Source organism: Lottia gigantea (genome assembly GCF_000327385.1).
Source record: "Lottia gigantea unplaced genomic scaffold LOTGIsca_10, whole genome shotgun sequence".
In the NCBI taxonomy this organism is placed as follows: domain Eukaryota; kingdom Metazoa; phylum Mollusca; class Gastropoda; family Lottiidae; genus Lottia; species Lottia gigantea.
This window is the reverse complement of record NW_008706747.1, coordinates 4857932-4872236: the sequence shown is the minus strand read 5'-3', so window position 1 is coordinate 4872236 and position 14305 is coordinate 4857932. Positions and strand designations below refer to the sequence as shown.

The following is a 14305-nucleotide window of genomic DNA, read 5'->3' as shown; positions in this document are numbered from 1 at the left end:
TTGATTAATCCAGTTTCCGCCTTAAAACGTAAAATGTAGACTGAAGTGTTTGGCAAGCCTTGAACTTGTTTTTAACGGTTAAAGTATACTCGAAATTCACTAATAACAGGTGTAATCCTTACTGGATTACAAATGTAACGAAATACACTGGATTTTAAACCTTACTTTCCCGCAGAATTAAGAAATGTGAGAAAATGAAATCCTTCTTTATACACTGTTATTGAAAACCCAGAACAGGACGGAAAGTGCTTTATGATTTGCTATATATCGTTTCAATGCTTCCCAAATATATTACTGAGTGCACATATCTTGGTACGGTGTACGCAGTGTATATATAGTGTGATATGCCAATACAGCATTAAGCCAATAAACGAGGTACAGGTCCGAACACAATTCGGACATGAATGTTTTCTTCGGATTACCGTTGACAACCCCGGAATTGTACGCCGCACAGGACACCATATCTTCAACCTTGTCTATTCCCATCATTATACAAAGTGCAAATTTGTTTGTGTTTTTTATTGAGCTCCTAATGCATATCGTACATATCGATTCGTATCCGATTATCAATATAAAAACATTCCAGAAAACTTCTATGAAAACAATTTAAAATGGTCATTTGCCAATTTTTATTGAATTTTAACAAATCGTCACAAATGCTCTAGAAATTGTTTGTCAAATTCATTCTTTTATACGTTAATCTTAGATATTACACCGCATAGTGGTGAAACATTCAAAAACTACTGTTTCCAAGTACAAACGTGGTTGATACCTTAGCTGATCGAGATCTCGTTTATAATTATTAAAATTAAGATTTGGAAATTCTTTGCGTTAAAATGCGGGGTTCTTGAGTGACTGGGGGTGTCCAAATGAACCAAAACTGCTACTTCGTCAGCCAAAACTGCTGCTAAGCAAAGCGAGTTTGACCCCGCCATATTTATTTAGCATCATGTTATGCACCTATTTTATAAATCGTTTGTTTATCAACCGGACCTTGGACAACACAACCAGTAAAATAACTTAAACATAAAAGATATTTTAAAGTCCCGAATTGATGGAGGGCGTGGAAACTTAGCAATGACGTCGTAGCATTCCAGCCAATCAGTATCAAATATTAGTTTGATTGACGTTGGCATTATGTTGATCTCGTTAAAACGTTCTTTGAAGAAATCCGTCTGAAAGCCAAGATATCTGTTTGTTTCGGCAGCATAACTCAGGGATTAGGAGATATTTGCTAAGATTAGGCTCAGGAAGACGAAGTTCTGGAGAACGAAATCTTTGCCGAAAGTGTTTATTAAACGTTTATCTGTGAACAGCGAAGGATGGTTTGAAATGTGCAGAACGATTTTAAATTGTAAGAGGAATAAAATCGAAGAGTTTTGACAATTGGAATAAAATAATTCAAGAATTGTGATTTCAAGATTGTTCTACTTGATTATGGATCTTCTATTCTAACACTGTTTTTGGTTTTCTGACATTTTTTGAATCGATTCTCATCGATCCGGTGAAAAGTTTAAAAATTTATGCTGTGATATTCTAAAGAAGTGAAAACTTCATTTCTGAAACTGTTCAAAATGATTTGGAAATTATCCTTGCTGTTCTTGTATTGGACTTTGGACCTTCAGTTTGTGCTTTCCTTAAAAGAAGTGTCGTTATATAAGCATCCGTTAAGAATGCCATGTCGCTTTCCAGTAAAACGACAAACGTACGTGCGTGATCCGTTAGACTGCAGCATCTTCTACACATGTTACGGCAACCGTTATTGGAAAATGACTTGTGAAACGCCGCATACGATTTGGTCGCTCAAATACAAAGTCTGCGTGTGGCAGAATACGGCGTTCGACGATTGCAACTATTCCGAGACGAATACGCAAGCACCACCACAAATTGATATTCAACAACGCGACCAAGACGTTACCGATAAGAAGACAAAGCCCGAGCCGTGGGAGAAGACCTCACGGCACTGGGTTACCTGGAAAACTGATTCTACTCTGTACCCATATACCCCTTTTGTACCCTTCACCACTACCCCTGCGCCACGAATAACACCAATTCAGCCACCCAGCACAACACCAATCTTTAAGCAGCAAACCACCAAGAACTCGCTGTGGTACAAACCCGCCACGCACAAGCCAACCACCCATAAACCACTTTTTGTCTGGGAAAGGAAGACACCGAAACCTAGATTCACTTGGCGCTTAGATAAGCAAGTTACAACCCCAAGAAGGTTCAACCTCAGACCCGTGACGAAGCAACCATTTACGTGGAAACCACCAACGACTCAACGACCACCTGCGACGAGACGGCAGACTACGGCTCAACCAACAACTTATAGGCCTACAACTCCACGACCAGTGCGAACAACACCGCGACCCAATGCAACTCCAAGGGCAACCACCCGGCGACCTACAACGCCACGGCCAACGACACAAAGACCAACAACGCGACGTCCTACGACACACAGACCAACGAAAAGGACTACGCCAAGACCAACAACCCGACGTCCAACGACGCCACGTCCGAACAGAAGAATCACACCAATTCCAAGCAACACCCCAGCGCCGATATTTATATGGACGCCGCGACCCAAGACAGCCAGACCCAGGTCCATCTTTACCTTTAATCCAAAACTATGGAAGCAGAGAACATGGCGACATTTCACGAAGGTACCAACGACTGTAAAACCCAAAACACAAAGTCTTCCCTCTTCTAGACGACCGTTCTGGAACATCATTACCAAAAGACCAGTTATATGGTTACCAAGGAAAACTCTGGTCCCACAGGTGCCGACTTTACCGGAAGTGAACAACCCAAAACCAATTCCCGGACCAATAACAACATTTTCTCCAATCTTCTGGAAAAGGATCACGAAAAGTCCGCTATTAAAACTTCCGGAAACGCAGAAATCTCTGTCCATCTTTCCCCAGCCGTTGCCATCAATTACGACCAAGGTGCAGACAACGAAACGTCCACCCACGACCAAACGACCACCGACCACAACGCCACTTCCAGCAACTACGAAGCGACCTACAACAAAAATTCGATCCACAACGTGGTTACCTAGGATAACATGGCGGCCAACAACAAGACCTACAGCATCTACAATTCCGTCAACGACTACGTCCATTACAACTACATTAGCTACGACCAAATCTCTGATCAACGAACATCAAACGGAGATGAAGAATCCATGGAAAAGTTTTTCCACTCCGTCCACGACTCCGATCATTCCGGACGAACCTGCGACCATAGATTGGGGATCGGATAAAGATTTTGAAGGGAACGAGATCGTAGACGAATCTACGACCCCTCAGATTATTGCTAACGAAAGAAATTCGGGTAAGAAAACGATTTTCTTAATTGCGTTTCCATGGTTTTAGATTTGAATTCTGAGTATCTGGCTATAATACTCTCGCATTTCTTACAATACTAGGCCTTAATCTAAAAAAACTGGCAAAATAAAAATTCAGATTTTAAGAAATACAGTAATCTGTATCCGCCTTTTGCCCGGACCACAAGAACTTTTTTACTACTTAAATTTTTTATGGACGTTTGATCCCTATACATGTACGTCCATCAACAATTTTGTGTTGCAGTCTGCAATCCGCGACTAAACGATTGTATGAACAACGACAACATGCGTCTGACTGCATAATATATTTAGTTAGTGGGTTCAATTATTTACCGAAATCAAACAAGTTCAGCTATCAGCTATTCTTAATTTACATTTTTGCTTACATTGAATTTTTAATTTCATAAAAAGATCGAATGAGTGTGAAACGACGACGAAATGATCCGAATTTAGCAAATCGATCGTGTGTGTGAGAGTGCAGCTAAATATTGAGAAACTTTACCAATATACATAAATACATTCATTTTTGTCTTCACAAAATCACAAATAATCGATTAAACTAAAGAAATTTCCAATATTCGATATTTTCTGTTTGCTTTCTGCATTTTAATCCGATTTTATGACAAGAAATATGGTTCCCACGCTTTACGTAGGTCACTGAAACGTTTGGTCGATGTTTGACTTCATTAACGATCGTATAAAATTAAATATTGTATTTTCGAAATATATTTATAGCACGTTTTACGGAATCTACAGGGCGATAGCCTCATCTTTAAAGTGCGTCTACCCCTATACTAGGTTAAAAACACAATCTAATCGCCTCTTCTATACATTTGAATTTAAATTTAGCCGGATGAATAAATATTAACGCATAAATGATAATTGAATTGAATGTCTTGAGTTATGCCAAGGGATTGTGTCGAACGAAAAAACCTCACAAGATTAGGTTTAGAAACATATACAATGACAGCGGCCTTTCTGATTTGAATGCCTGAGTCAGCCCAGGGGAATGTGTGACAACGTAATTTGTGAGAACGTTACAAGATTGGGTTAAAAACACAAACAGTACAATGAATTGGTGTTGAATTCAATCTTAAAAAAGGCTTAAAATAGCTGTAAGATGCAAGCGACATTTTGCACAAACCTGTGATATGGAAATTCCGCAAACTCTATTCGAAGAGAGGATTAGATTTCTACCCCTAACGGAAGTCAAAGATGAAAAACATGCGCACAATTAAATCAAATCAAATAAACTGCAGACGATAAAACTATCACGTGCTTTTTTAAATCGTTTTATGTTCGACTGCTGCAGTTTGTCGTGGATTAGAAATTTCAAACAATGATTCGAAATGTCTAAATCTGTAAAGAACACAGACAAAGGCCAAATCTTGGCATTCTTTGAAGAAAAGGGTCATCTGTTGTTATGAAGAACATGTGTTTTCTTGCAAGATCAATGTTGTTTTTGTGGTGCGATTTATTTAGGTGATTTCACCTCTTATTAAACTCTTATAGATTTAGCGCATAGGATGTGGGGCATATAACTAAATAAGGGTAGGTCTTCAGACACAAATATAATAGCGCTGTTATTTTCAATTTTTTATACAAACTGTAAATAAACTAAAAAGTAGGACGTACAACTCCAATTCGTTGCTTCAATTGAGGACCAAACCTTAAAAGACATACATAAACTAAAAATAGGCGCGGCATCTTCCGTCAAGTTGGCCAAGAAATGAAATATTCCGTTGGACAAATAGGTCAACTAACACAATGACTTTCGTACATTCAGTACTCAAGATCGTCACTGACGTATCTTCTGTATGTTTACTCACAAAACAAAACCAACCGTCGTTGCATCGGTAATATTTTATTTACCCCATCCCTAGACAGAAGAACGTTGTACGTATCAGTGTTGAAGTCGAAATTCTTGGGTAGGACACTTGGCAAGTGTTTTTGTGTTTGAAAACCTGTCAGCAAACAATGTCGGACAATACAGACCACAGGCATCCGTAAATTGTGGTTATAGTTTGAGATTTCGGGTTCTGACCATAAAAAGATTCATAAAGTCCTTTCGATCATTTTCGTCATACTTTTAGGATGGAAGTTAGAACTTTGAAACTCTGCCAAAGAGAGGAAAAAGGAACATAAAAAGATACAAGAGTAGAGAAAATATTTGTGTCCAACATATTTCAATTTTTTCATTGTCAAATTTGTGTAATTGAGATCATAACGGCGTGATGCAGGGTTCCGTTCTGTGACCCTACTCTTTACTTTTGTATGCTAATGATATTACCACTTTGCTATACATTCCTTTTAACCAAATTATATATTTTATGCATCTCTGCTATGGGGTCGGTCAAATCGACATCCCTTTCAGACATTTCATCTAGCCAATGCTGTTTATATGGTATTAACATGTGTCAATCCACATATCATATAATTACCCATTTCATTTCGTATTCTCTGATATCTATTCCAGATAAATGTGGTATATTACCGACACCAATGATTATTGGAGGCAAACCCTCGACCCCTGGCCGCTGGCCGTGGCAGGTGTCTCTACAGATTATAGCCGCTATTGAACCTTGGCATCGATGTGGGGGCGTTCTGATACACCCCAGTTGGGTTTTAACAGCAGCCCATTGTGTAGAAGGGTAGGTGGATTAATATAAAGTCCCTAAGTGTACCATAATGAGGACGAGCTGTAGCACAGTCGCTTGGTTACGTAAAAAAATGCCGGTCACGGGTTACAATCTCTTCCGACGTTAGAAAGTGTGGTGACCTTGAGAAAGTCACTTTCCCTATGTTTCTTGTTGTCGAAGCAATAGTTGCTATATTTGTAACACTGTGTTCCTAATTGCACACTGCATGTCGTTTCCGGTAATCATTAGCCCGATCAGATGCAAATAGGTAAGACATAACACCACTTCATTTGATTTAAATCTTTTTGCTGTTGTGTTTCAGTCCTTTTTACGGTGATTTGAGAAACTGGAGAATAGTTTTAGCTGAAGATAATTTAAATGAAGGCTCCGGACGAGAAGTTTACAGAAAAATATCCAGAATTGTTGCGGTAAGAACTTACATGATAGTTTTAGACAATCATTAGGTGGTTTTTCAAAAATTGTCAATGGGGACTAACAGCACACGGGATTTCCCCTGTAAAATGATAAGACATTTTAGACTGGAGACAGACCAAAGCACAGTCCCATTACCGTATTACCGTCTGATTATCACTGCTTTAATTACAGCATCCCGGGTACATTAGAACGAGTAATTTCCCTAACGATGTGGCTCTGTTACAAATGGACGAGCCAGTGGATACGAGTACCGGAGAATCCAGGGTAGCCTGTTTACCCGATCTACATGCCGAGATTCCTCCCAGTGCTAACTGTTGGCTCAGTGGCTGGGGAGAGACCAGAGGTAAGTTGTTTTCTTTTTTAAAAATATCTCATCAAGGGGTTCGCGTTTGCTTCCAATCCGTTTCCACTACCATGGTACCATAGTAAGTGAAGCAAGCAAGCAAGGACCAACTGAGGTTCTACTCTGCGACGTTGGTAAGGATTGACCAGTCCATCCTTTTGTCAATGACACTTAATTAATGACTCTTTTTGGCTCATTCGGCATTTATGTTCGAGAAACCATAGTCCATAATAACTTTTGATGTAAAGTAACGTTTTCTGGATAACACTTTCAGGAACTGGTGGTCAAGAAAATTCCATGAATGAACTGCAGGTGGAGATTTTACCGAACTGGTTATGCTCGTCCATGTGGAGGCGAGTCGGTATCCATGTTTTAGATGATCAAGTTTGTGTTGGATACGGAGACACAGGGGCCTGTTACGTAAGTACTGACTGTGGTGGCGAGAACAGAGGGCCTTGTGGTATGAGGTAGTTGGTATGTATTTTGTATGAATTGTGTAGACTGTAAGTCTACGTTTTCATTTCTGATTTGAACTTGCATTGAGACTTGTCGAAGTTTGGAGTTCAAGATTTGAATTTTTCTTTTTTAAGTTCGGGTAATAGTGATTGTTACTGCTTTTTGGTTTTGAACAAGGGCAATAACTCGTGGTGAGCTAATGGTGGGAACAGTTGAAATATATGTATGTTGTATGTAATGTGAATGATCATTTGTTTCAGTAATGCATGTATTCGAAGGTTTCTGCATGTAGATAGATTGCGGCGGTTTTCCGTACATGTTGGCTATTGCGGTCTAAACCCGATGTTTAGTCACATATTAACAGATCCTCTAATTTTGGTCGTCATTTAAGATACACACGCATTATTCCTTACTATTTTATTCTGGATGGTCATTATTAGAAAAGTTTTTTTTATTTTGTATATTCGGAAATTTCGGGTTGGCAAAAGTATTATTTATTGAAGTACTTCCCAAACCGACAATTTGCAAAAAAATTGTGACCCTACATCCGCTTGATGTACTCAAAAATGTCGACCAAAATTAAAATATTGACAACCTACCCCAAAGAACTACTACAAACTAACACTTGATAACACAAATACTAATTTTAATATGCTGTAGCGCAAACTAACAAATTAACAACTAATTAACCCAAACCATCAACAAATTAACATTAATCTTCTCTTTACCAATGGTTTCAAAATGTTGACCCCTTCCGCTGTGAAATCCAACGCCCCATATCTTTCTTTTGGATGCGTTACACCTATCCAAGCTCTAATTTAAAAAAAAAGCCTAGCAAATCAGTTTGGTATCTGGTTCTGCAACTTTTGACTCCTCGCTCCCCCTTTCTGCAACACCCTTGGTACCCCCTTGTAGCCACCTCCCCACCTATTAGCAAAATGAAAAGTTGAAAGTCTAATTACACTGCGGATATTCCTAAAGTCTACGATTTCAAATTGTACTGAAGGTCGTTCACATACCTCTTGTGTCCTTGGTATCCCCTAGGAGTGTTCTTTGGTACAACCCCTACCCCCCGCGCCCCACCTTTCTTTTTAGGTATACAATGAAACCATTGGGCAAGAGAATTTCTAACACAATAACACTTTATAACCATCTTTAAATCATTAACACTCGGTGTCAGTAATCCACTTACCTCTCCGTCAAATTCCATTCGTTCAAAATTCAATTTTGGATTTCTCAAACAAATTTTGGTCTATATGGTCGTAGGATTACGGTCACTGTTTATCAACTAACATCTGGATCTAGAAACATAAGGCCATAAAGTTCGTTAACGTATACGCACACGTAACGGAAGTCGGGTAACGACAGGGCAATCTTCATGAATTGGCAATAGGCAAAACCAAGACCCCGTGTGCTACAATTTGTACATGCACGTTTAAGATTTCTAGAAAATATTATTCTAATGTCACTGTCCTTAAAAAATTCAGATTTTTTTTTTCTGATTGCACACTGCTAAGCGTTGCCCGTCTTCATTGGGCCCAGCAGGCACAGAAATTCAAAATCAAATGGCATACATGTTTCTCAATATGGTCTAGAAAATATGTCATTACGTGTACAGTCTACTGGTTGTTATGTAACCTCGTGGTAATTGGAACTATGATGTCCAAATTGTCAAAGCAAATTTCTGTAAGTTTTTGTCTAATAATTGTTCATTTCAGAATTTTTCTGTCTGGAGCTCGAATCTTTGTTTGCAGGTCTTTTTGTCTTTGGGCTTTATGTTCCATGTAAAGAGTGTTACTCGTTGCTATATAAGAAGCTGAAAATGGGTAAACTTAAAATATATGAGTATCAAGTAGCACATGACACAGTACATAACAATACAGCACATCTAGAACACATAATGACAACAAAATACATGTACCAAGCAATACTTATGCAAGTAACATATATGGTCATTACAACGAAACACATGTACAAAGGATACATATGTAAGTAACGCATGATCAGAACAACATAACACATGTACAAATCAACACATATACAAGTAGCACATGATCAGTACAACTGAACGAACACATATACATAACAACACAAGTCTTTGCAACACAACACATATCCAGGAAAGCACAAACACATATGCGTTCCACGTACACATCAGCATTTTCTCAAATGCCATTCACAACATGGTCAGAACAACACATCACATGTTAACACACACACGTTCTACTTGCACATGACCATATACTATAAACACAGACATCCACATTGCACACAATTTCATCAGACTGATTTAACATAATGAATTCGCGTGTGCATTTTGGAGTTTCCAGGGTTTTGCATGTTGTAACAGCCTTGTCGGTGAGTACCAAACTTTTAGTTTAATATTGAGGGAAATCTAACTTTATGTTGCATCGTGCGACTAGTAAAAGATGTTTAGTTGGAGGAACATCATCACAATGTCAGGGTATTGCGAACTCTGTAATATAAGACAGGGTTTCTTATACCTTGACATTGCGATGATGTAAGAGGAGCTGCTTTATTAATCTGAACTTAGTTCGCCTGTAGAAACACACAGCATGCTTTTAACAAATTCAAATATTAGTTACTTCCCTTTGAAGAAGTGAATCTCCTTGAGCAAGCTTAAGGCCTGTTTCACAAAACTTCACTTAAGATAATTTTAGTGTTCCAATCATCTGATTGGTCAATCAAAAAGAACGGTTTTTTACCTAGCTTTGTATTTCTTTTAATCTTGATTAAGTTTTTGGGAAACATCTGAGTTGTTATCAGGATACATATACCTACACCGATGCTTCTTCGTTACTAATACAGCTTTGATTTCAAGGCATGCATATTTTTGTAGGTCCAGCCAATACTACGAGGATTATTCTGAATAAGTAGACCCCCAATTTAGTTCTAGTCTCGATATACTAGTCTTTTAACTCTCAGTTATCCAGTCAATAATTACTTTTGCTTTCAAGAAAAAGAGGGTTTTAAAAACTTGAATGCTTCTTGTTCAAATTTCTATAGCCCCACCCTCAATGTTTTTCACACCGAATATAGATTTTTGATAGGATAACACTTTAGCGTTCTAACCAATAGACTTTTAGCATAAGATTGAATGACAGACTAACAGGTCAAAGTTCACTAAGAGCATCCAATTAGATCACTCGGCTTGTTGGTAGGAGGTGCCTGAAATTTCCGAATGTCATATCGTTTCAGGGAGATTCCGGTGGTCCGCTGATGTGCGAGCTGGATGGAAGGTATTACGTCACTGGAGTCATGTCATGGCTCATCAACAACTGCTCAGCACGAGGATTCCCGAACGTTTTCACGAGAGTCACCAGCTACACTGATTGGATCTATGAGAAGTTAGAGTATTATGATTGGTGGCACTAAATTGCCGTTCAGCCAATCATAAGCAGCGATACCAAAGCATAATTTGCATATTTAGAAATGGGCGGTCATTGAATAGTAAATGGCGGCGCTTGACAACCCGTTTGACCTCATAATAGAAAGCTTCTGTGATGATAGTGCATATATCCTAAACTAGGGGACGAATTTTACTAACCAACTGTATAATATAGAGGGACATTTGATTTTAACATTTTAATAACGAAGGCTCGGAAAGGGCACGACTAATCACATACATAAACATTTTGTGCATTGGTCAAATTCGGTGAACGATTTCAATGAAAATTTGGAAACATTTCATCAATTTTAATTCAAAAAACCAAAAAAGTATTTCGGAATCTTAGAAAATTTCGGTATATATTCGTGTATATATTTTGTATATAGTAATTTATTACTTTAAGGTAAGGTAAAAACTTTTCTTTCGGTTCAACCACGGTGGGTATGCGTATATTTTGTATATAACTTCGATTATGAATTTCTCAAGGTCATTCTTAGCCTAATTCAAAATGTTCAATGTCAAATCTAGCCAAAATGTAAGTACAGGGAATGAGTTTTCTTGATTGATATTATCAAATTATCTTGAAAATACCATAAAAATTGGGATATTTTGCGAAACCGGGTTCCATGCATCGTGAATCATTAACCAAGTGTTCGGCGGAGACGATTTCTTCTGAATTATTTGAGGTACTATGGTACGATTCGATATTGTGTTTCTATTTGATATCATTTATATATTGCATATTTGAAGAGTAAATTTTGTAAAGACATTGGTGTAAGACAGGGCGCCGTCATAAGCCTGGCGTTATTCCTGTATTATGTTAACGTTATAACATCAAACGCTTTTATTCGTTCGAAAACAACCATTTTCATTCCAATCACAATTTTTCGATATTTCTTTTGTAAATTCATAAGGTCTAAGATATGATTAAATTTGGGTTATAAGAATGCTAAATTCAAAAACACCTTGACGCAGCACGATTACACCAATGTATTTGCAGTAAAGCTTGCAACAACATATAATAAAGCTTTTGATAGGGTCTATCATAAAGGACATCCAGAGTTGTTTCCGTATCAAATCGATGTTGTTCGCGATTGAAATATGCATGATATTATTTATCAATTTTTGGTGAATATAGCAAATTTCTGACAGCAATATCGCCTATCAGTGTTGTGAACGCAAAAAGCAAAAAGACTGAACGCAAATATCAAATATGAGTTTGACCTTGACTCGAATTCTCAACACAACTGATGTCAAAATAGTCTCTGACACCTAGACCTCTCCTGTCTACGACGAGGACACCAGTCGTCGCAGCTGTCCGTAGACAAAGAGGGACTGGATGATGGAGACTAACGTCAAAATGACCACGGACATTATTCCGATACGAACGCCTATGAAATTTGCTTAAAGCATGGTGAATATAGGGGTTTAGCTTCCATTTGACTTGCATCATTGACGCATGTTTCTCTTATATATATATAGTTATTATTTGTATGAAATTTCATCTTCATTGTGTACATCTTTTGTGATACTGGCTTTGTTTGTATCCGGTTCCTTCTACAAAATAAAGAAAATATGATTTCAAAAGAAAGGTGTTTTTACTTTTTCTATTTCCTTTTTTTTTATTTCTTGCATGGAATTTTCCTAAATCTATCAATACCCGTAAGGAAAGAGGATGGAAGAAAGGAAGGAATGGATGAATAAAAGGGTATTTATTTTCTTCCCTCTCTCAGCATGAAAAGGTCAATTTGGTCTCTTTTCATTCATTCTCCAGGCAGGTTGTTTTTTCTTTCACTCCTTTATTTTTTGAGTTTTGGAATGACGTTCAACGTGTATCAGATAATAGATCCAGATTATGCTTATTATGTTACCATGGCATCTTCCAAGCAGTACAACAACAACGGGAGCTGAAAACTGTTGGACATTCTGGGAATTTTTTTTCTTTACGTATTTGTCATTGTTTGTTTTTTTCTGTGTTCGTCTTAAGTTTTCAGTTAGTCTGGTAACATTGAAAACTGTATTCGTTGATTTTTGTTTTTTTGGTTTGTAATTGTAATAGAAAATATTTTGTCCCTGCAAGTTGAGGATTTCTTCCCATGAAAAAAGTAAGTACAAGTAAATACATAGAGGGTAGTTTTCGGTTGGATATGGTTAGTTTAGACACATTTCGTAGAATACACCAACCTTGGTAGAATAGTGAGGATTCCCTTGACAATACGTTTTAGTGAAAGAGGGAAAGTGGTCGATTGATTTAGTTCATCCATCTATTTTATGTGAAATGGTTCGCACGATGGTTTGCTGATTTGATCAGGCCTTAAGTCTTTGTCAGCCAGAAAGTTGCTTGCACACAATTCCCCAAACACAAAGGATATCGTCGTTGTAAAGTTGTCGGGCCACAGTTTAGTAAGATAGGCAATCTACTTCACTCAGGTTCAAATCCAGAAGTTGGCGTAAGTTTTTTTATTCTCCCCAACAAACAAAGCCACCCAATTAACACTTACTAACTACTAAGCCCTGCATGTTATTAACCCATCGATGTAGTGTTTTAACCCGGGTGGGGATGGGAGGTGAGGGGAGAGGAACAAAAGACTTCTCTATAAGTAAGTACTGTATAATTGCGAGCATATTGCACAAGCATGTATAATACGCACCACTAGTAAGTGTTCAGTGTTATATGTTGTAAAGATCAGCTGTATTCTAAAAAAATAAAGATGCTTGAAGTGGCTATAGATGTTGTAAAGAAAGTCGATCAAAGAAAATTGCCTGTTTTCGGTAAAACGGTGCTTCTTGCTGCTTTCAGGTACGTTTTCATTTCATCTTCAACTTATTTCATACTTAATTTTGTATGACCGAAGATTTATCGCTGGTAATTGTTTTAGTTCCATAAACGGTTTATTCCATTTTATTTTATATATTAGTGCAGCAATATTAAATTTTTTTCGTAGCAAAATTTTCATGTTCGAATATTTCAGAATACTTTTAAAATAGATTTTAGTTATTTTGAATCGATGTTTTTTCTTGTATAATATAAGATTTTCACCTTTTAACCCTTTTTATTCTCTTTTTCATCTACCGAGTTGAGTGGATTTATAATCGGCATTATATGGTAAATGTGATGTTAGTTAGATGTAAGATGTAAGATAAGAGTGGAAAATATAAAATATAGAAAGTGAGTCGAATATAATATAAGTTATTAATATTTTTCTTTCTTTTTCGATGCAGTCTATAAATATAATAATCTACGAAAGTCTACAGTCTACAAGATAATCTGTATGCAACTAACTGTGTCCAATTTCACAATGTTAGGGTATTACGAGCTCTGACTCACACTTACAATTCTATAAACTCGAAATAATTATTATCAACTCTTTATTTTACATGGTTCAGAATTAGGCCAACTACACCAAACTTGCATGCTCTTGTCTAACATTCAAGCTATGGACATATAATTATATTCTTAACTTTCTACATATTCATTTTCAGTGTTACAACATCATTACAGTTATTCATGTGAACAAAAATGATGTGAACCGGGAAAAATGCTTCTGAAAATTACTGTTATTGTGAACAGGATGGGAATCGATAAAAAAAAACTCGTTCCCGTTTTATTAGAACTAGTTTATAGGTATGACGTTCCTGGTTTGAAGTAATTGAACTGTTAATTTCACGTG

General features: G+C 37.4%; 2 protein-coding genes across 2 annotated transcripts; both read left to right on the top strand.

The window, feature by feature from the left end:
* Positions 1–1574: 1574 nt before the first annotated feature.
* Positions 1575–3380, top strand: LOTGIDRAFT_156312 (hypothetical protein; the record flags this gene model as incomplete). The annotated part of the gene is made up of 1 exon (XM_009046316.1): positions 1575–3380. One exon carries the CDS (start codon positions 1575–1577, stop codon positions 3378–3380), a length of 1806 nt encoding a protein of 601 aa, XP_009044564.1.
* Positions 3381–5854: 2474 nt separating this feature from the next.
* On the top strand, positions 5855–10621 carry LOTGIDRAFT_109254 (hypothetical protein; the record flags this gene model as incomplete). The annotated part of the gene is made up of 5 exons (XM_009046315.1): positions 5855–6003; positions 6314–6419; positions 6598–6769; positions 7044–7189; positions 10445–10621. 5 exons carry the CDS (start codon positions 5855–5857, stop codon positions 10619–10621), a joined length of 750 nt encoding a protein of 249 aa, XP_009044563.1.
* Between the last annotated feature and the right edge of the window lie 3684 nt (positions 10622–14305).